Here is a 22,768-nt window from a genome sequence, read left to right as displayed (position 1 = left end):
CTCCTGTTGGCCTTGATGAATGGATGATCTGTCATTGTCATGATTGTTATACAGACTCAAAGAAATAGTTTTGTGATTTTGATCATGTCATCTTCTGGTTCTCGCAGCCTCAGTTTCCCCGTCTGTAAAATGAGTGTATTAAACTAGATCAGTTGTTTTTTTCTCAGCTTTGCAGAGCCCTCTCATGGGGCTCAGCAAGGATTAAGGTGGGGTGGGGTGGCAGGGGGGAAGGAATAGAAGAGAGTAAGGGCCAAGCCGAAGCTTTCTTTTGAAAACAGAGGCCTTGAAGGCTTTTTGAAGACTGTGACTACGTGATCCTTAGGTTACATGCACATGCTTGCGTTTCTGTTTCCCATGCAGGAAAAACTGATGAAATAATACACAGATCAAGCCTAAGAGTCTCAGATATAGAAGTATCTATCACCACATAGATAAGCTTTGGTATCTGTCTGTCTACGGATACAGATAATGTTAGGTATCACTAATGCTTTGAAATTGAAAATTTTACATCTTCAACTGACTCCATTTTACCAGAGTATAATTTAAATCATTACATTTTTAAGAGAGGCTGTTGGCTGGTGATTTACTAAGGTGAACTTTCAAGTAGAAAATTCCATTAGTAATACTGTTAATCTCCCACTGCCTTCTGAGACAGGCTCTGATTCTGGTTATCAGAAAGTACATAACTGACAGTATTTTTCAGAAATGGAAATGTGTGAAAGGAAAATTAGAAAAATAGAAATTTTGTTAAAGTAATAATTCTGTTATGTCTGAAGTGGTTTGATTCCCTTTGTTTTGACAGTGGTCCCTAAATAAAGATTACATTGCTATTTGAATCCATAATGCGTATTCATGAGCTTACATTTTTATTTTCCTAGCAATAAATTAGAGCGATCAGACAGATTCCCTGCTTTTACAAAATTATTAACATAAAAACAATGAACATAAATTTTACCTGGCAACAATGCATGTTGAACTGTTACTGAAATATACCACTCTTCTCTTTAAATTTCTAACTCATGATTACATTGAAGTTCTTTAATTTATTGTACCAATTAAAATTTTCCAACTGGTATGAAAAAACTAAATACACTATCCAGATATCTTTGAACTTTTAGCCTCAATCGGTGACATGAAACTAGTATTTACTGCTATAAAAGTTTGGTCTTATATGTATACATATGTATTTTAAAACTTGGGGAAAAAAGTCAGTGCTCAAAAAACAAATAGACATTTCCTTTTTCTGTTGTAGGTAAATGAATTGGTGCAGGTAGAAACGTACCTCCGAAGCGAAGGTGTGCTGGTCCGATACTGGTATCCTATTGATATGTTGGAAAGGCCCCCAGCAGGCTACCGAAGGACTGCCACCAATGGGCTGGTCACCCTGGACAATACCAACCTTCAAATTCACAGGTAAGGGAATGCCCTGGCAATCTAGTGGTTAGGACTCACGAGTTCTCGCTGCCGAGGGCCTGGGTTCAGTCCCTGGTTGGGGAACTAAAATCCCACAGGCCATGTGGCATGGCCAGACATTTTTTAAAAATAAATAAATAATAAATTCACAGGTAAAATTGAGCCCTTCTTTCTAGCAGGTCACAGAAATCCACTTACTTTGTTTTATCACATGTGCCTTTCATCGTTGACAAAGAAGGCTTTTCTTTCAAAGCTAAGAGAGAGACAGAGGCAGCTAGTAAAGATAACAGCGAATTGCAAGAGTTAGGAAGAAAAGTTGCAGGATCCAGTATCACCTGGCCTATGCCATGGATACTCTGCTGTGAGTTGGGGGTGTTGAGGGGTGTCTGGAGATTTGAAGAATGTGGAGAAGTTCTAAAGTGTAAACCGAGTCAAGAAGAGACAACTAAGAAGAGTCCAGGCACTGTGTGAGCAGCCAGCTCATTTCTGTTAAACTAACAAGGTATTCCTTGAGTGCTCCTTTGTGCCCAGCACTTTGCGGGGGTCTCTGAGGGGACCTGTGCCTGCCCTCTGTGGGTTAAAGCCTAAAGATCTGGCAAAATTCCCTCACATGCACCTGTAAATTCCTTCTTTCAGTCATAAAAATTCTTGCATCAATTCAGAAGAAAATATAATGATAAATGGAGCTCTCTGATAAAACTTCCCATAAACTATTTTTCATACTGTTCATCCAATAGCATTGTACCTTCTCATTATATTGTCAATTTTGAAGTAACTTGAGTGTATCTCCAGCTTAGAACTCTCCCTGGAACACCAGACGGATGTATCCAACTGCCTCCTTGCCATCTCCACTCAGATGTTTCATCGCCCCATTTGGGTGGTCTTAAGTTCAACTTGACAATCAATTTCACAAGACCCAAATAGGCTATACTTGGCACTAGCCTCACCTAAAAAGATCCAGGATGGGAAGCGTGGCGTGCCACAGGGAAGTGTCGTGCATACATTTCAGCAGGAGTCAGAGTCATCCACACAGAAGTTCAAAGGCTATTCTTTGACCCCACCCACCCACCCAGTGACAACCCAGGTGTGAGGGATAGACTTCACATCGCTGTGTTCCCGTGATGGCTGAGCAGCCCCACGTCCCAAATAGAAGCCCGTATCTTTTTTAACAACTCCACAGGCATAGCTTCTAGGGATTTCGGCAAGAGGCAGGCCCAGTTAGTAAGAGTCACCATTTTCTGGAAAGCCCGAAACTGTAGCTTCCCACCAAGAGCACTCTTTTTTCAGTCCTCCCAGTGCAGCTTGCCAGTTGGGGGTTGTTTTGACCATAAGCAACATGCCTGGTAATATTGCAGATATTTGGGAGTTCCCTGGTGGCCTAGTGGTTAGGATTCCCGGCTTTCACTGCCATGGCCCAGGTTCCGTCCCTAGTCAGGGAATTGAGATCCCATAAGCTGCGCAGTGTGGCCAAAAAAATACACACACACACACACACACACACACACACACACACACCCCACACACACACACCCCCCACACACACATATGGCTAATACTACTTTTATCAGGTTTTTAGAACTGAGCTGAAAACAAGTTAACCGAAGTCAGCTCTTACATGGACAAGGCTCTGGTTTTGTTGACCCTTTACTCACAGATAACCTAATAGATGCCTAAAATGTCACATGTGAGGTGGAATTCGGGCCTTCTCCTCCACCGGTCTTTCCATGTCTGTGAGGGGTGCCCAAGTCACCCTTTGTCCTCACTGCTTCACGTAACCAATCGGCAGGTCCCACTGACTCTTCCTCCAAAGTACATCCCAGGCTGCTTCTCTCCATCTCCGCCTCCACCACACTGGTCTAGGCCTCAGCTCTCCCTTCTCCCCACAGCAGCCAAGTGGTCTTTTACAAACACAGATCAGATCATTCATCTCTCTCCTCTAATTCAAACGTTCCCATGGCGTTCCATGGAGTAGAATTCAAACCCTTAACCTGGCTCACCAAACCCTTCCCGAGCCTCAGAGTCTGTCTGCTTCTCCCAGCGTACTCTCCTTCCGCAGTTTGTCTCACACACCAAGCTTGTTTCCTCCTCAGTGTCTGTATATGCTATTCCCTCTACCTGCAATGCTTTGCCCAGAACTTTGCATGGCTGCCTCATTCTTTTTTTTAAATTATATTTTATTTATTTTTTTATACAGTAGGTTCTTATTAGTCATCCATTTTATACACATCAGTGTATGCATGTCAATCCCAATCGCCCAATTCATCATGCCACCACCCCCACCCCCCACTGCTTTCCCCACTTGGTGTCCATACGTTTGTTCTCTACATCTGTGTCTCAATTACTGCCCTGCAAACTGGTTCATCTGTACCATTTTTCTAGGTTCCACATATATGCGTTAATATGTGATATTTGTTTTTCTCTTTCTGACTTACTGCACTCTGTACGACAGTCTCTAGATTCATCCATGTCTCTACAAATGACCCAATTTCGTTCCTTTTTATGGCTGAGTAATATTCCAGTGTACCACAACTTCTTTTTTTTTTCTTGGTTTTTTAAAAGCTTTATTGAGACGTAATTCACATAAACACAACTTCTTTATCCATCATCTGTCAATGGGTATTTAGTTTGCTTCCATGACCTGGCTATTGTAAATAGTGCAGCAATGAACATTGGGGTGCATGTGTCTTTTTGAATGATGGTTTTCTCTGGGTATATACCCAGTAGTGAGATTGATGGGTTGGATGGTAATTCTGTTTTTAGTTTTTTAAGGAACCTCCATACTGTTCTCCATAGTGGCTGTATCAATTTACATTCCCACCAAGAGTGCAAGAGGGTTCCCTTTTCTCCACACCCTCTCCAGCATTTGTTGTTTGTAGATTTTCTGATCATGCCCATTCTAACTGGTGTGAGGTGATACCTCATTGTAGTTTTGATTTGCATTTCTCTAATAATTAGTGATGTTGAGTAGCTTTTCATGTGCTTCTTGGCCATCTGTATGTCCTCTTTGGAGAAATGTCTATTTAGGTCTTCTGCCCATTTTTTGATTGGGTTCTTTGTTTTTTTAATATTGAGCTGCATGAGCTGTTTATGTATTTTGGAGATTAATCCTTTGTCCTTTGATTCATTTGCAAATATTTTGTCCCATTCTGAGGGTTGTCTTTTTGTCTTGTTTGTGGTTTCCTTTGCTTTACAAAAACTTTTAAGTTTCATTCGGTCCCATTTGTTTATTTTTGTTTTTATTTCCATTATTCTAGGAAGTGGGCCAAAAAATATCTTGCTGTGATTTATGTTAACGAGTGTTCTTCCTGTGTTTTCCTCTAAGAGTTTTATGTGTCGGGTCTTACATTTAGGTCTCTAATCCATTTTTTTTTAATTTATTTATTTATTTTTGGCTGCATTGGGTCTTTGTTGCGGTGAGTGGGCTTCTCATTGCGGTGGCTTCTCCTGTTGCAGAGCACGGGCTCTAGGCACATAGGCCAGCAATTGTGTCATGCGGGCTCAGTAGTTGTGGCTCGTAGGCTCAGTAGTTGTGGCTCGCTGGCTCTAGAGCACAGGCTCCGCAATTCTGGCTCACGGGCTCAGTTGCTCCGCGGCATGTGGGATCCTCCCGGACCGGGGCCCGAACCCGCATCCCCTGCACTGGCAGGCAGACTCTCAACCACTGCACCAACAGGGAAGCCCTCTAATCCATTTTGAGTTTACTTTTGTGTATGGTGTTAGGCAGTGTTCTAATTTCATTCTTTTATATGTAGCTGTCCAGTTTTCCCAGCACCACTTATTGAAGAGACTGTCTTTTCTCCATTTTATATCCTTGCCTCCTTTGTCATAGATTAGTTGACCATAGGTGTGTGGGTTTATCTCTGGGCTTTCAATCCTGTTCCATTGATCTATATTTCTGTTTTTGTGTCAGTACCATACTGTCTTGATTACTGTAGCTTTGTAGTATAGTCTGAAGTCAGGGAGTCTGATTCCTCCAGCTCCATTTTTTTCCCTCAAGACTCTAGGTGTCTTTGCCAATAGCTTTGGCTATTTGGGGTCCTTTGTGTCTCCATACAAATTTTAAGATTTTTTGTTCTAGTTCTGTAAAAAATGCCATTGGTAATTTGATAGGGATTGCATTGAATCTGTAGATTGCTTTAGCTAGTATAGTCATTTTCACAATGTTGATTCTTCCAATCCAAGAACATGGTATATCTCTCCATCTGTTTGTATCATCTTTAATTTCTTTCATCAGTGTCTTATAGTTTTCTGCATACAGGTCTTTTATCTCCTTAGGTAGGTTTATTCCTAGGTATTTTATTCTTTTTGTTGCAATGGTAAATGAGAGGTCTCCTTAATTTCTCTTTCAGATTTTTCATCATTAGTGTATAGGAATGCAAGAGATTTCTGGGCCTTAATTTTGTATCCTGCTACTTTACCAAATTCATTGATGAGCTCTAGTAGTTTTCTGGTGGCATCTTTAGGATTCTGTATGTATAGTATCATGTCATCTGCAAACAGTGACAGTTTTACTTCTTCTTTTCCAATTTGTATTCCTTTTATTTCTTTCTCTTCTCTGATTGCCGTGGCTAGGACTTCCAAAATTATGTTGAATAATAGTGACGAGAGTAGACATCCTTGTCTCATTCCAGATCTTAGCAGAAATAGTTTCACTTTTTCACCATTGAGAATGATGTTTGCTGTGGGTTTCTCATTTATGGCCTTTATTATGTTGAGGTAGGGTCCCTCTATACCCACTTTCTGGAGAGTTTTTATCATAAATGGGTGTTGAATTTTGTCAAAAGCTTTTTGTGCATCTATTGAGATGATCATATGGCTTTTCTTCAGTTTGTTAAAATGGTGTATCACATTGATTGATTTGCGTATATTGAAGAATCCTTGCATCCCTGGGATAAATCCCACTTGATAATGGTGCATGATCCTTTTAATGTGTTGTTGGATTCTGTTTGCTAGTATTTTGTTGAGGATTTTTGCATCTATATTCATCAGTGATATTGGTCTGTAATTTTCTTTCTTTTTTTTTCTGTGGTACACGGGCCTGTCACTGTTGTGGCCTCTCCCATTGTGGAGCACAGGCTCTGGACACGCAGGCTCAGCGGCCATGGCTCACGGGCCTAGCTGCTCCATGGCATGTGGAATCTTCCTGGACCGGGGCACGAACCCATGTCCCCTGCATTGGCAGGCGGACTCTCAACCACTGCACCACCAGCGAAGCCCTCCCTCCTTTTCTTGATGAGTCTGGCTAATGGTTTATCAATTTTGTTTATGTTCTCAAAGAACCAGCTTTTAGTTTTATTGATATTTGCTATTGTTTTCTTTGTTTCTATTTCATTTATTTCTGCTCTGATTTTTAATGATTTCTTTCCTTCTGCTAACTTTGGGTTAGCAGAACTTTCTTCTTTCTCTAGTTCCTTTAGGTGTAAGGTTAGATTGTTTATTTGAGATTTTTCTTGTTTCTTGAGGTAGGCTTGTATAGCTATAAACTTCCCTCTTAGAGCTGCTTTGGCTGCATCCCATCGGTTTTGGATCATCGTGTTTTCATTGTCATTTGTCTGTAGATATATTTTGATTTCCTCTTTGATTTCTTCAGTGATCTCTTGGTTATTTAGTAACGTATTGTTTAGCCTCCATGTGTTTGTGTTTTTTATGGGTTTTTTTTCCCTGTAATTGATTTCTAATCTCATAGCATTGTGGTCAGAAAAGATGCTTGATATGATTTCAGTTTTCTTAAATTTACTGAGGCTTGATTTGTGACCCAAGATGTGATCTATCCTGGAGAATGTTCCGTGAGCACTTGAGAAGAATGTGTAATCTGCTGTTTTTGAATGGAATGTCCTATAAATATCAATTAAATCTATCTGGTCTATTGTGTCATTTAAAGCTTGTGTTTCCTTATTAATTTTCTGTTTCGATGATCTGTCCATTGGTGTAAGTGAGGTGTTAAAAGTCCCCCATTATTATTGTGTTACTGTCGATTTCCTCTTTTATAGATATTAGCAGTTGCCTTATATATTGGGGTGCTCCTGTGTTGGGTGCATATATATTTATAATTGTTATATCTTCTTCTTGGATTGATCCCTTGATCATTATGTAGTGTCCTTCCTTGTCTCTTGTAACATTCTTTATTTTAAAGTCTATTTTATCTGATATGAGTATTGCTACTCCAGCTTTCTTTTGATTTCCATTTGCATGGAATATCTTTTTCCATCCCCTCACTTTCAGTCTGTATGTGTCCCTAGGTCTGAAGTGGGTCTCTTGTAGACAGCATATATATATGGGTCTTATTTTTGTATCCATTTAGCAAGTCTGTGTCTTTTGGTTGGAGCATTTAATCCATTCACATTTAAGGTAATTATTGATGTGTATGTTCCTATTACCATTTTCTTAATTGTTTTGGGTTTGTTTTTGTAGGTCCTTTTCTTCTCTTGTGTTTCCCACTTAGAGAAGTTCCTTTAGCATTTGTTGGAGAGCTGGTTTGGTGGTGCTGAATTCTCTTAGCTTTTGCTCTGTAAAGCTTTTGATTTCTCTGTCGAATCTGAATGAGATCCTTGCCAGGTAGAGTAATCTTGGTTGTAGGTTCTTCCCTTTCATCACTTTAAGTATGTCATGCCACTCACTTCTGGCTTGTAGAGTTTCTGCTGAGAAACTCTGTTAACCTTATGTGAGTTTCCTTGTATGTTATTTGTTGTTTTTCCCTTGCTACTTTCAATAATTTTTCTTTGTCTTTAATTTTTGCCAGTTTGATTACTATGTATCTCAGTGTGTTTCTCCTTGGGTTTATCCTGTATGGGACTCTCTGCGCTTCCGGGACTTGGATGGCTATTTCCTTTCCCATGTTAGGGAAGTTTTCGACTATAATCTCTTCAAATATTTTCTCAGGTACTTTCTCTCTCTCTTCTCCTTCTGGGACCCCATAGTGCGAATGTTGTTGCATTTAATGTTGTCCCAGAGGTCTCTTAGGCTGTCTTCATTTCTTTTCATTCTTTTTTCTTTATTCTGTTCCGCAGCAGTGAATTCCACCATTCTGTCTTCCAGGTCACTTATCCGTTCTTCTGCCTCAGTTATTCTGTTATTGATTCCTTCTAGGGTAGTTTTCATTTCAGTTATTGTATTGTTCATCTGTGTTTGTTTGTTCTTTCATTCTTCTAGGTCTTTGTTAAACATTTCTTGCATCTTCTCGATCTTTGCCTCCTTTCTTTTTCTGAGGTCCTGGATCATCTTCACTATCATTATTCTGAATTCTTTTTCTGGAAGGTTGCCCATCTCCACTTCATTTAGTTGTTTTTCTGGGGTTTTATCTTGTTCCTTCATCTGGTACATAGCCCTCTGCCTTTTCATTTTGTCTATCTTTCTGTGAATGGGGTTTTTGTTCCACAGGCTGCGGGATTGTAGTTCTTGCTTCTGATGTCTGCCCTCTGGTGGATCAGCTGTCTCATTCTTGTCATTCAGATTGCAATGAATATGTCACCTTTCTAAAAAAGCCTTGACTCACCATCTAAAGTAAGCCCACAGGAGCACATTGTCATAAAACTGTATTTTATCAATACTTCCCTTCCAGGACCTGATATTTTTGCTTTATTAAAAAAAAAAAAAACTTGTTTATTGCGTGTCTCCTCCCTCTAGAACATAAGCTTCCTAAAAGCAGAGACCTTGTCTGATTCTTTGCTAGGGCCCCCAGTGCTTAATCAAGGCCCTGGCTCACACTGTAGACTCCAAATATTTGTTGAAAAGGATCCCCAAACATATATGCTTGCGTATCAATATGGTACTCTTAAAGTTTTTAAAAACTTCTTTAATAAGACTTTCAGTCTTATTTTTGGCAAATTTCTCTGATAGATGAAACCTATTGACTGTTGACTAGCAACTTAGAAAAAAGACAAGAAAGTGCTTTGCAAGGTTACAAGCAGGCTACAGATGTAGGACATTTACAGTCAGTATTAATGTGGTGATCTCGGTATTGGGAGAAATATGAAACATGCCATAGATTTGTTTGATCAATACAGTGGTGGAATTTCTGGCCATAGTTGGGGTTTTCATCAGAGGTGTACTCTGCCTAAAGCACTCATGTGGGTTTGAGAGAGGACTTTAGAGAAAGAAGAGGTGGGGGGCTCCTCAGCAGAGACTTCAGAGACGTTAACAGTCTGCAGAGTCAACTGAAAATAATCTCACTCCAGCTTCATACTGGCAACTTGAGGCTTTGCAGTCTGAGGAGAGAGCTGGGGGGAGTCTGTAGGGCTTTCAGCTTTCATAGTCAGACCTCATCTGTTTTGCTGCGTTGGTCCTTGTGAGCTGTGCTAGTACTGTCAATGGACAAACTTCTGAGGAGGGAAGAAGCAGGTGGAGTTGGTTTGTTTTAAATTCTGGCACAAGAATATTACAAACTGGTGGAGCCGAGAAAGAAACCACCTAACATGCACCATCTTAGCTGGTTTCTGTTTTGTCTTCACTTTATATGATGGATCAGCATTACCTTTAATTTGGGTCAGTAGGTAATATCAAGTGACCCCTGTTGGCTCTGAGTGGGTTTAGACCTAGACTTTATAGACACAAAAGGGCTACTTCTTTTTTTTTTAATTTATTTTTTATTGACGTAGAGTTGAATTACAATGTTATGTTAACTACTGCTGTACGTCAAAGTGACTCAGTTTTATATATATATATATTACATTCTTTTTCATATTTTCTTCCATTATGGTTTATCACAGGATATAGTTCCCTGTGCTATGCAGTAGGACCTTGTTGTTTATCCATCCTATATATACTGGTTTGCATCTGCTAATCCCAAACTCCTAATCCATCCCTCCCCCAACCCCCTCCCCCTTGGCAACCATCAGTCTATTCTCTATGTCCATGATTCTGTTTCTGTTTCATAGATATGTTCATTTGTGTCATATTTTAGATTCCACATATAAGTGATATCATATGGTATTTGTCTTTCTATTTCTGACTTCACTTAGTATGATAATCTCTAGTTGCATCCATATTGCTGCAAATGGCATTATTTCATTCTTTCTTACTGCTGAGTAATATTCCATTGTATATATGTACCACATCTTCTTTATCCGTTCATCTGTCAGTGGACATTTAGGTTGTTTCCATGTCTTGGCTATTGTGAATAGTGCTGCTTTGAACATAGGGGTGCATGTATCATTTTGAATTATAGTTTTGTCTGGATATATGCCCAGGAGTGGAATTGCTAGATCATATGGTAACTTTATTTTTAGTTTTCTGAGGAACCTCCATGCTGTTTTCCACAGTGGCTGCACCAGTTTACATTCCAAAAGGGCTACTTCTAACTTGCCTTCTTAAGTGCTTACTACCAGCAGAATTTTTAATTATGGTGATTAGCTAATAAAGTACAGGGAGTGTCCCCTATGCTTAGTATTAGCTAGATTAGATTCTTTACCAAGAGATGAACTTCTGAATGAGACCTGCTTAGTCACTAATGAGCTATAATTCAAGGTGAATGCCTATCACTTTATAAATTCATCACATTAAAAAAAATACCCAGGGCTTCCCTGGTGGCGCAGTGGTTGGGAGTCCGCCTGCCGATGCAGGGGTCGCGGGTTCGTGCCCCGGTCCGGGAGGATCCCACGTGCCGCCGAGCGGCTGGGCCCGTGAGCCATGGCTGCTGGGCCTGCGCGTCCAGAGCCTGTGCTCTGCAGGGGGAGAGACCACAACAGTGAGAGGCCCGCCTACCACAAAAAAAAAAAAAAAAAAAAAAAAAAAAAATACCCACACTGAAATTTTTATAATAGCTTTACAGAGATACAATTCATGTACCTTGTAATTTACCCATTTAAAGTATACAGGCCAACAATTTTTAGTATATTCACAAAATTCTGTAACCATCATCACTCTCAGTTTTAGAGCATTTTCATCACCCCAAGAAGAAACCCCACACCATTAGTAGTCAGTTCCCCTTCTCCCATCCCCTAGCTCAATCCTGCCAATCTGATTTCTGTTTCTATGGATTTGCTTAAATTCTGGACACTCTATATAAATAGATTCATAATATGTGAGCTTTTGTGTCTGGTTTCTTTCACTTAGCACAGGGCCGTCCGGGTTCATCCATGTCGTAGCACATGTCAGTGCTTCATCCCTTCTTATTTGTGAGTAACATTCCATTGTATGGATTTACCATACCTCAGCTGTTGGACATTTGGGCTGTTTCCACTTTTGGGCTACTATATATATGCTACTGTGAACACACGTATATGTGAGTCTTTATGTGAACATATATTTTCATTTCTTTTTCCATGGTGGTTTTTGAGTTGGGAAAAATCAAACATAACTAAATGTGGCTTTTTGTTTAAAATACAAGTGTCTAACTTGGAGCACAGAACATGAAGCCAGAGAAGCCTGAGATGTGGTCTTTCCTCTTCAGTGGCCCGCGGCCCGGCCCAGTGTGGAGGCTGGAGCGTCAGAGCTCAGTGCCTGTCCCCTGCCCTTCCCTTGCAGGGAGCTGCTGCGCTGCGAGGCCGCACTGGCCAGGCTGTACTGCCGCATGGCCCTGCTCAACATCTTCGCCCCCAGGCTGCCTCACCTGTTTACCCGCCTCTTCCACATCCCTGCCATCCGGGACATTACCCTGGAGCACCTGCAGCTGCTGTCCAATCAGCTCCTCGCTCCTCCCCTCCCAGGTAAACCTCCGCTTTGCTGCTGTCACTGCAGAAATTAGGCCCAGGATGGAATAGCCCTGAGGTGAGCCGGGTGCCAAGCAGGAGCTGTGCTTAGTGTCCTTGCTCTCCATGTGCTGGGAGGAGTCCCCGCACAGGACCTTTAGACTTAGCGTAGATAAACTGCACGAAAGATTGCCAGCTGTCTTTGCAGTACTTTCTCACTCTTTGAAAAATCTAAGTATATTAGATGACATATTTAGTCATTAACCTATTAAGCATTCATTAAGCAAACTACTCGTGGACCAAGGAAAATAAAGTCTTATTTATGAAATCTAGTCACTCTACTGTTGACAGAGACATTCTGTTTGACGTGTGAAGACAGGAAAACGTTCCTGCCATCAAACGCCACCAGAGAGACCTAATTGATTCATCGTGACTTCAAGTGGAGCTGTTTTAATGGGCCAGCCTGTGTGCATGTGCTCAACGTGGGACCCTTGGAGTGTGGGCTGATGCTATGTGTTTGCTCCCTTGGTGAATACTAAGTGATGACTCTGCCCTCAACCCGGTTGAAGACTGAAGGGCCCCTTCTGTCTTCCTCTGGCACCGTGGCCTCCAGCCTGCTTCCCTTGACCTCCTAGCTTCTAAGATGGAAGCAGGAGTGAGAGGGCAGGTGGCATTCTAAGCATAAAGGACATCTCTCACAGCCATAGGTCCCAGCCAGTGCCTGTGTGAACTACATCTCCACAAGCCACTTCAGCACGTGGGGTCCACTGGCCCACCCCAAGAACTTAGAGGCTCCAAAACAGACCTGGAAAGCTTTAACCTGCTTGTGGAAGAAGCTCTGCCACAGTGACTAACACTTGCTTTATAAACTCCAGTGGTTCCTTGGTGAAACTCCGGTTTGGCCAGGGCAGCCGATAGGTCAGGCTCTGGAACCCCTGAATTCAAGCAGCTCCACTTCTACCTGCTTAGTAGACCTGGGCTTCAACTCAGGTTTTTATTTTAGGCAACAGTTTTATAGCTTAAAAGAAAGCAAAAAATTAAAGACCGCCGAACTCCTGAATCCCCCACCCCCTGCAGGATCTGACTGGTAACGTCTTTTATCCAAGACGTATGTCCAAGCTAACCCATCCTGGTTTTCTGGACAGAATGCTCCTGGTTTGTTACTCAGGATCTCACAGCCCTTGGCTGCTGCTGTTCTTGTTGACTTGTGTTTTCTTTCCTGTCCCCAGACGGCACCATCAGCTCCAGCTCCATCCTCCTCGCACAGTCGCTGCAACACTGCATCCATTCCCAGAACTGCTCGGCCACGGACCTCTTCTACCAGGGCAGCTCCCAGACAGTGAGAGAGTGGCTCAACGTGGCCATCACTCGGACCCTGCACCAGGGTGAGGAGAGCCTGTTGGAGCTGACGAAACAGATCTGCTGTTTCCTGCAGGTAAAAGTCCAAAGTTCTGATGTCCCTAAACTGGGGCTACAGGTTTCAACTGGAAATCTTATTGGCTGACTGAAAATGACACTTTCTTCCCCAAGCCCCACTAGTCTGCTTTTCTTCGCAGCTCCCCTGCCTTGTCCCATCCGTGGTGTCCTTCCTCCCAGAGGGCTTTTTTGTCCTCCTGATCCTGTTACAGTGTACGCATTGGTTCTCCTTTGCCTGGGAGCTGGGAAAAGGAAATGCTCTCATGTTTAACCCATGGCTTTCCCTGTTAAATGTCTCTGCAGACGGCACCAGAGCAGTTCCCCTCCGAAGAGTTTCCAATTTCTGAGTCCAAGGTCAACATGGACGTCAATTTCCCCGGGGCGGCTTTCGTCGTGGTATCTTGCAAAGAAAGTCAGTCTGGATTCCGCAAAGAGTAAGTTGCCCGTACTGTAGAAGATGGTGATGGGGAGAGAAAAGTAAGACAGATTCTGGTACAATTTACAGAAAGAAAAAACTCATTGCTTTTATTCTTTAATGCATACTGTACTTGAACATGATTTACAGTTCTTCCCTAATTTCCATGTGTTGGAAATTAGTCTATATAAAGAATGACCTTCTAAAGTGTAATGGAGGTGACTTACGTGTGCCCAGTTCTCACCCCCCTCACAACAAAGTGTTTGTTGACATGGTTGGACTCTGCTCACACTCATCCCTCCTCCTCAGCTCCTCTCTGTACAAGGCGCCGTGGGCGCGCGTGCTCGTGTACGGGCTGGGCCACAAAGTGAAGCGAAACGGCCAGCTAAACCTCATCGAGGCCATCTGTTACCCACGGGATGCGTCTCCGGCCAACACGGGGCTCACGCCGCCTCCCACCACCAACCAGTACCCTTCTGTGATCCTCTCCACAGACAAAGTCCACATCAAACTGGGTAAGTCTCTGAATTAGCTCACGGTACTAAGAACAGCTTTGAAGTCATTCTCTGCTTTCCTTCTTTGTGAAAATTGAAAGGATTTTCTACCGTGCTGTGTTCCAGTTTCCTATGGGTAAAGAATAGGACTGCTTGGGGCAGTGTATTTCAGAGACAGTGGATTAAAAGTTCTCCCTTTCCTGCCAGGGGAAGACCTGGCAGATGCTGCCCAGACTACAGTGGGGATTTCCTTTCCTTTCACAAGCATGTGCTGTTCAGAATGATCTAGACAGGGCAGTCCCGTCATTTAGCTGTAATAGTCCTGGCTGCCCTTCAAGTGCTCATTAAACCTGAATTCTCTCAGGTATAATGTGGCTCCCTGGGGCACGGGCCTCAGTGATCATCTGCTCCCCATGTCAATGGTAAACAAAGCCTGGTGGTGGCCAGGCTGGGAAGCCCAAGTGGTCTTGTCTCCCTGGCATCCTTTGTTAAGCCTCCGCAGATTTGGATTTAGATGAGGTCTCCATCTCTGTAAATCCTGAAGTTCTCGCCGACTGTCTGCTTTGTATACTGGGGCCAGCTGACTCTGTTTCTGAGTCAACACACAGAGGAAGGGAAACCTAGTCTCAGACTTGCACTGCACGTCCTTGGCATGTTGGACAGGAGAAGATGGACACATGTTTGTTAGAGACAATTATAAAGATGTATTTGAACTTTCAGCCAAAATTGGGCCTTGGCTTCTGTACAGCTCCAATCCTGGAGACATTGCATCCTTAGGGAATAAAATGAAAGGACATTTCTTAAGGTATTTGGTCAATGCTAAACATGATCTCTTTTTATGATCTCTTTTTATTAGGGTCTATTTTTTTCATTGTATTTTGCCTACACTGTTTTTAAAATTTATATTAAACACAGAAGATCTCTGTCTTACCTATCATTCCCCAAATAAACATTCACCCCAAAGTACAGGCCAGTCAACATGGTTCCTCCTGACCCGGCCAGAGATCCCTGGTACCCCAGCTTATGTCTGACCAGTGCTTGCGGTGGGGGTTGGGGTGCGGTACAGGGTGTGACAGGGATCAGACCACAGGGTCTTTCTTCTCTCGTCGTAGGCAGCTTCGGTCAGATTCAGGCCATGACAATGACCGAAGGCAGTAAAAGAGAATTCTGGTAGTTCCTGAAGTCTGGGGGCCCCCTTGCTGGTCTACTCTGTAAATCTAAAATAAGCTGTTGCTCCCATGGGATTTCAGCTGCACCAAAAGGCTGGTTATTTCTTTACCAGGCTGGGACCATTCCAGTGAAGCATCTTTTAGTCTGACTTCCTGTCTCCATGCCAGGTCATCAGGCTGGTTGGTATCTGACTGACTGGGAAATGTTTATCCTTCCCTGTCCCCACTGCTGCCCTTTGTCCCATTCTCACACCAACAGGTGGACTCCTTGGAGGATGTCCTCCACTCCTCCTGCTCCTGCAGCTGACTCCATCTGGAGTGTGGGGAGTGACATTTTCTCTCGCCACCCCCCCCCCCGGCCCAGTGCATGAGTGGACAGGCTTTCCGGCCCTGTTTCTCTGCACACACCTGGCAGGTCTTTATCGCAAGCTTGTTTTGATCGGGTGCTACCAGTCATGAGCTTTCCTTCTGGGCGCTTCTTCTAGGGGTGTCTCCCCCTCCTGGAGCCGTGCTGGTGTTACACTCTCTGCCCCTTGAGTTCCCACTGGCGATGGCCTTCGCAGAGCAGCTGCTGTCCTGGAAGTCAGAGGACGGTGAAGGGAGATCTGAAGACGAGCCTGACACCATCCCAACGTCCGTCCTCCTGCAAGTGGTGGAACTGCTTGGTGAGGCCTCCCTTCCCTCAGGATCAGGCTGGTGGAGCTGGCTGGGTGCCTGGGGAAGGAGCTGGCCGGTGCGCCTGGGGTGGCCACAGTGGCCTGGGTGGTGACAGCTCTCGTCAGCTTGCTGTCAGTTGGACTTGGGGAATTGAATGGAAAGTGTAGCCTAGACTTCCAAATCCATGATTTGCAGGGTATTTTCATTATTTTGAGGGCTGGCATCTAACCAGGAAAACAAGATTAATTTTATCATACTTTACTTTAAAACACAAACATATGCCATTATTGTAACTTTTATTCTGTAACATTGTTCACTTCCATACCACCCTTCACCTTCAAACATTATGACCTCACAGCACCTGAAAGGTTACAGAGAGATGGCATTGTAGCAAAATTCATGGAATGGTAAACTTAAAGAGTTGTGAACTTAGCGTATAAATTTACCTCAAAATTTTTCTAAATATTGAGCTTTAATTAATGATATGTCTGCTTAAGTGCTTAGGGATAAAAATACTGATATATGCAACTTATTTTGAAATAATCAAAAACTAATACGAGTCTATGGATGAATAGAGGGATAGATAGATGTGTAATAAAGCAAACACAGCTTTGTTACACATGTAATAATGTTAATGGTAGAATCTAGGTGGTGAGCATCCAGATATTGACTGTATAAGGTGTTCAACTTTTTTATATTTTTGTATTTTTTAATAATAAAATGTTGGAGGGAAAAACATGTTGGCAAACTCAGGTGCCCTCAGGGCTCAGGGAGATGATGTAAGTGAGAGGAATGTGAGAGGAAAGTGGACCCAGGACCTCCAGGGAACTGGAGGGCACGTGTCCTGTGGGGCAGCCACTGAGCCCTGCTACTCATTTGCTGTATAAGAATGTGTCCCTAGTCCTGCCAGATACTGGCACTTTTTATTTCAAGAAAAGCCAGAAATCTGGATATTGATATGAATTTCCCAGTTTCTAAATGTTGACAACGAATTCACATTCTTTAAAACACATTGGGCAGGGGGTGGGAAGAGGTGAGCAGGGAACCACTGGCTGTGGTAACGAGATGTATGTGGCTGGTCTCAGCTCTCGGGCCACCATTTGCAATTTTGGTGGAGATTTCTCTCCAAGGCCGTCGTCTTCCAAAAATGTCCAATGGCAGAGGAAGGACAACAGAGAAGGAAATAGGAGTACCTGAGAGCCTAGCCTTAGACCCCATTGGCCTTTATTCCCTGTCAGTGGCTCCGTGAGCACCACGTCCCATGACAGCCATGAGTTCATTACCAATTAGAATGATCAAAACAGCATCACCCCGGAGAATAGTCAGCCTAGTCCCCTCCTTCGTGGGTGCTGGGCCTAATTGGGATTCTCGGTAAGGCAGCCAGACCTGGCCGTTGGGACTCCCTGTCCACAATGTGACTGGGGATAGAAGACACACATCTGGCATGAAGGGGACCTTGGCACAGACGTGTGGCCCACGGCTGTTCTAGACAGTATCTCCAAGACTTCAGTCGTTCTCATGCCACCTTTATGGGATTTCTGCCACATCTACGAATCATGCCTATCAACATTTATTGATTTGTTTTTATGGCGATCAACGCCTTTCTCCTTTTTTTAAACTTATACTGAATTTTACAGGAAACTTTATCTTGCTACTTTAAACAGAAAATTTGTATCCCTTGCCATAACTAGAAGATAACTATAAAAATAAAAAGCTAAGCAGTTACTGTTAAGAAATTCTGGCTAACTACTGTCCGCTGTCAAAGGCTCTGGGTCTCTGGGCTATTCTCTATTATCTAGCCCCAGAGTGAGGCTTTCCTGTTGACAAAATCAGGACTGAAAGAGGAGTTTAAAAGGAATCATTTTTCCGTGTGTATTTCTGAGCTATCTGGTAAAATTGGCTTGTATGCCCCCAGTAGTAAGCGTCCCATGGTTCAGGAAATATTATGCTAGTGATTTGTCCCCAACCTGCTTAATAACTTTATGAGAAAGAAAATAATGACTTTGGGGTCAGAGCTGTAGAAGTCACCTGGCACAGGGGTGCAGGCCGCTGGCTCTGGGTCCAGCCTGCCCGGCTCTGCCCTGTGAGATTGTGTGACCGAGTGGCAGCCGCGTGAGTCCTTCAGCTCTTTGAGCCTCTGTTTCTTCATCTGTGAGATGGAGATAAAGGATGTAATGTTTGTTTCACGCGGTCGCTGTGAGGACTGACTCCATTAAAGTGCCTTAGAACAGTGCCTGGCACATAGTAAGCTCTGTATAGGTGATTTTTATTTATTTATTTATTTTGCTTTCATTCGCCTCAGGAAACTTCCTGTGGACCACGGACATGGCGGCCTGCGTGAAAGAGCTGGTTTTCCACCTCCTGGCAGAGCTCCTGCGCACAGTGCACAGCCTGGAGCAGAGGAAGCACCCTGCTGGCCTGTCCTCGTCCATCGCCCTCCAGCTGAACCCCTGCCTGGCCATGCTGATGGCCCTACAGTCTGAGCTCCACAAGCTGTACGACGAGGAGACGCAGAGCTGGGTCTCGGGCAGCACGTGCGGAGGCTCGGGGACCGTGGTGGCCACCGACCAGGGCAGGTTCTCTACGTATTTCCACGCACTCATGGAAGGGTGCCTGGCGGTGGCCGAGGTGACCCTGCCTACCAACATGAGCGTCACTGCCAGCGGGGTGACGTCGGCGACCGCCCCAAACCTCAGCGACTCGTCGTCCTCCTCGTCGTCCTCCCCAGGACAGACGCCGCAGAGCCCCAGCCTCCTGTCCAAGAGGAAGAAAGTCAAGATGAAGCGGGAAAAGGCCTCCTCCTCTGGGAAGCGCCAGTCCTCGCGCTCAGTGGATTCGGACCCCGCCGTGCTGAGCATCGGGGGTGGCAAGCCCGAAGACATGCTGTGGTTCCATCGCGCCCTGACCTTGCTCATCATCCTCCGGCACCTCACCAGGAAGGACCCGCAGGGGCTGGGTGTGACGAGCGACGCCATCGCCGACGCCTGCCAGGCCCTGGTGGGTCCCACCGCCCATAGCCGCTTGCTGGTGATCTCTGGGATCCCCACCCACCTGGACGAGGGCATCGTCAGAGGCGCCATCCGCAAGGCCTGCAACGCCCACGGCGGGGTCTTCAAAGACGAGATCTACATCCCCCTGCAGGACGAAGACCCCAAGAAGCCAAAAGACAAGGCCGAGGGCGGTGATGGGAAAGCCGAGCCAGAGAAGACCCTTGGCTTCCCCAGCACAGACAGCTTGGAGGTCAGCACGTCCCGCAGCCCGACCCCCGCCATGAGCATCAGCACGTCTGCGTCCACCAGCCAAGCCTCCATCTGCAGCTCCCAGGGCATCTTGCAGACGGTCAGCGATGTCTCCGTGGAACCGCTACCCTCAGGCCTCGAGCTGCCCATCCCTGCGGGCTTATTGGAGCCCCACGTAGTGTCCAGCCAGGAGAGCCTGGACGTTTCCCTCTGCAGCACCAGCAGCCTGGGCAGCCTCGGGAGCCTGGGGGAGCCACTGGACAACGCAGAAACGGCCTCAGTGTCAGACATGGGCTCCACGTACACAGTCACGTCCCTGGACAACCAGCCCCTCGCAGCACGCCCCATCAAAGGCTTCGCGGTCGTGGAGGTAAGCACCTCACACCTTGGCAACCACTTAAATCATGGGCGGTTAGAATCCCCCAGGCCTCTTTAAGCCTTCCAATATTATTTCCAAGGGACTAACTAATAGGTGACATTGGGGCACTTAGCGGGCTCCCTGAGGCAGCTCTTGGAAACAGCAGTGATTAATCATGTTGATTATCTGTATTTGAGGTCCCATCTCTGAGTGTGATAGCAAGTCTGATGTCAGGAAGTAAATACAGTTCATTGCGGAGTGTGGGAGGGGCTCCAGGGGCTGACCTTTCCTGATGGGTGGGCGTCATCGAGTGTTTTCCAACTCAGGCCCCAGTGGCCTCTTTTTCAGTGGCTTTGGGTTGTTTTAACCATTGCCGTTGGCAGGAGGGATCCCCACTGAGCAGGGTGAGAACAGACTTGCCGTTCTGTTCTGAGTGATTCTGAGTTTCAGATGCTGCTCATGTTGCCAGATTACATTTCCACTTCAAGATCCCATGTGTTTCCTGGGCCTCCTTGTTTAGAAATCCTGCATCCTGTGTCTTCCTGCCCCCTGTGTAACGGGAGTTGGGTGCAGAGTAAAAACCGTCCTCACCCTTATTAGATATGGAGGGGAAGACACTAGCAGGAGAATTTGCACCCCCTTGCTCCCCACCCCACGGGCTCTGACAGGAGAGCTCAAAGATCCAGAGGTTGGTTTCCTCCCAGAATCTGTCCACCGTCTCCCTGGGGATTTTCTCGGAGCCAGGCGTGGACTTTAACCCCCGGGGCATCTGCGTAGAGCCACAGACCTGACCAGGGTTTAGCAACAGAGATGTCCAGTTGAGCTGTTCTCCTGCAAGTTACCACTGTTGGCACATAAGAGAGACTTTGCCGGGAAGGCCAGCTCGTCCCGGTCAGGCCGCGCTCCCAACACTGAAGACAAGTAGAGGGTTTCAGGGACAGACGGGAGGGAAAGAAAGTCCATACAGCTAGCTGCGCGACTGGCCTCTCCACTCAAATCCTTACCCTTTTCCTTGTTCACACAGATTAGATCCCGAGCCAAAATCGAGAAAATCCGAGCAAGTTTATTTAACAATAATGACTTGATTGGTTTGTCAAGTTTGGATGGTGAAGATGAATTGATGGAAATGTCAACGGAAGAGATCCTCACTGTGTCTGTAGTAAATCAGAGTTTGTTTGATACGCAGGGGAGCCCAGGGTTAGAAGATTATTTCAATGATAAGTCAATTAAAGGTAGGTTATAGGTTTTTTTTTAATTAATAGACTTTTTAAAAGAAATTTATAGAAAAAAAACTGAGCAAAAATCATACCCCTCTTGGGAATTCCCTGGCGGTCCAATGGTTAGGACTCAGTGCTTTCACTGCCACGGGCCTGGGTTCGATCCCTGGTCAGGGAACTAAGATCCCACAAGCCATGCAGCACAGCCAAAAAAAAAAAAATCATACCCCTCTCCATGTCCTGTTTTCCCTATTTTTAACATTTTACCTTAAAGAGGAGCTCTGGGGGTCAAAGATTTAAGAAACGATTCAGGGAATGTTGGGGAGATGGTTCACTGCTTGGTTAGCGGAAGGTGCGTCGTGTACACGGTGTGAAGAGAACACTGCGGCTCCCCCAGGGGAGCCGTCAGGGCTCTGAAGGCCAGCGGGCAGGCCCTGCCACAGGCCTGCTCTGTTCAGCCAGCCGAGGGACCGCCGGGAAACGCCATGCCACAGCCTTGAATGTGGACTTGGATTCAAGTTGCTTTCTTCCTTTGGTCTAGTCAGGCTTCCCCTTGTTTGAGTTCAAGTGTATTTATTTTGTTCTGTCCTCTAGAGCTAGAATGTACCGTGTACATTGCTTGTAATCATTTAGTCAGTATGCTCGAGGACAGCTAATGCCTTGCCCTTTAAAATGAATTCTTGGGGAAGAAACGGTTCCAGTTCCTTTTTCACAAAGTCCTACTTTGTCATTCTGGTGGCTCTTATGTGGGGGGACCCTACCCTGTCTGGCTTCCCCACTTCTGTTCAGCCAAGACCCGGGCTCTATCGAGGCCCCACAGAGCTGGATCTAGCAGATCCTGAGGCCAAGAGCTCCCCCCCAGCTTCGCTTCAGAAGCAGCAGCAATTTTTATCCTTTCTTTTTATAACTGTAGTTCTTTTTGTGGTTGTCTTTATTTTGCATCAGTCTCTCTCAAATTTTTAAATTTATGTTTTTTCTAACTCTTTAATATTATTTGAAATTTCATAATAGAGTTGTTGAGTTCGTTCTGTTTTATGTTTTCTGAGGACAGAAATGTAATATTGAGTATGGATTTTGTTGTTGTTTCAAATTATTATCCCCCAGTCATGAAATTTTGAAATACTCCCTCAGGGCTGGGACCAAAGTGAGGTAAATGAGGCCACAGAATTTAATGGGGCTCCAAAACAACTCAGTAATCTAGATAAATAATTATTTTAATATAATACTTATGAAAGTCAAAATTAATGCAAAATATCCATGGTGAACAAACTGTTAAAATTTTAAATAAAGACAGGATCAGTATTAATGATTTTTCCTTTTGCATCAGGCTTTAATATGGCTGGCTCAGCACAGTACTTTTAATATTTTGCTCATCATGGGTTTTTTGTATTAATTTTGATTTTTTTGAAGGACCACGTTACAATGTGTATCTTGATCTCTGAGTTTTTTGGGGCTCTTGTGCGTGAGGGGCTGCCTCTCTCTCCCTCACCCTGGTTTCAGTCCTGTTCCCTTATTAGTGAGTATGGTGCCCGCTGGGCTCTCAGCTCCCCGCCTAGGGGTGGCTAGTGTACGATCTGTGGGAACCCTGGGGTCTTTTTCTGCCATAATTAATGCTTTGCCAGTCTTTTCATGCTTTAATCCGAATTTAGTTCTAGCTCCTAATTGTATTATGGTCAAACCTTCCACGTGAGATACTCAGTCTTTTGATAACACATTTGCCACGTTACAGCCACACGCATTTTGCTCAAGACTCTTTAAGTTGTGG

General features: G+C 44.6%; 1 protein-coding gene across 5 annotated transcripts in view; it reads left to right on the top strand.

Moving 5' to 3' along the window:
* HECTD4 (HECT domain E3 ubiquitin protein ligase 4) overlaps positions 1–22,768 on the top strand; it is a 190,698-nt gene that overhangs the window by 149,163 nt on the left and 18,767 nt on the right. For all 5 annotated transcript variants that reach the window (XM_059040502.2, XM_059040500.2, XM_059040501.2 and 2 more), the window contains exons 55-62: positions 1,253–1,413; positions 11,875–12,056; positions 13,268–13,473; positions 13,758–13,888; positions 14,179–14,384; positions 16,018–16,197; positions 18,492–19,798; positions 20,811–21,018. In XM_059040502.2, coding sequence (XP_058896485.1) covers positions 1,253–1,413; positions 11,875–12,056; positions 13,268–13,473; positions 13,758–13,888; positions 14,179–14,384; positions 16,018–16,197; positions 18,492–19,798; positions 20,811–21,018 — 2,581 coding nt within the window. The remainder of the gene's footprint in view (positions 1–1,252; positions 1,414–11,874; positions 12,057–13,267; positions 13,474–13,757; positions 13,889–14,178; positions 14,385–16,017; positions 16,198–18,491; positions 19,799–20,810; positions 21,019–22,768) is intronic.

The sequence above is a fragment of the Kogia breviceps genome, chromosome 15, assembly GCF_026419965.1.
Source record: "Kogia breviceps isolate mKogBre1 chromosome 15, mKogBre1 haplotype 1, whole genome shotgun sequence".
Classification (NCBI taxonomy): Eukaryota; Metazoa; Chordata; class Mammalia; order Artiodactyla; family Physeteridae; genus Kogia; species Kogia breviceps.
Note: the sequence above shows the minus strand (reverse complement) of the source record. Positions and strands in the feature narration are given on the sequence as shown.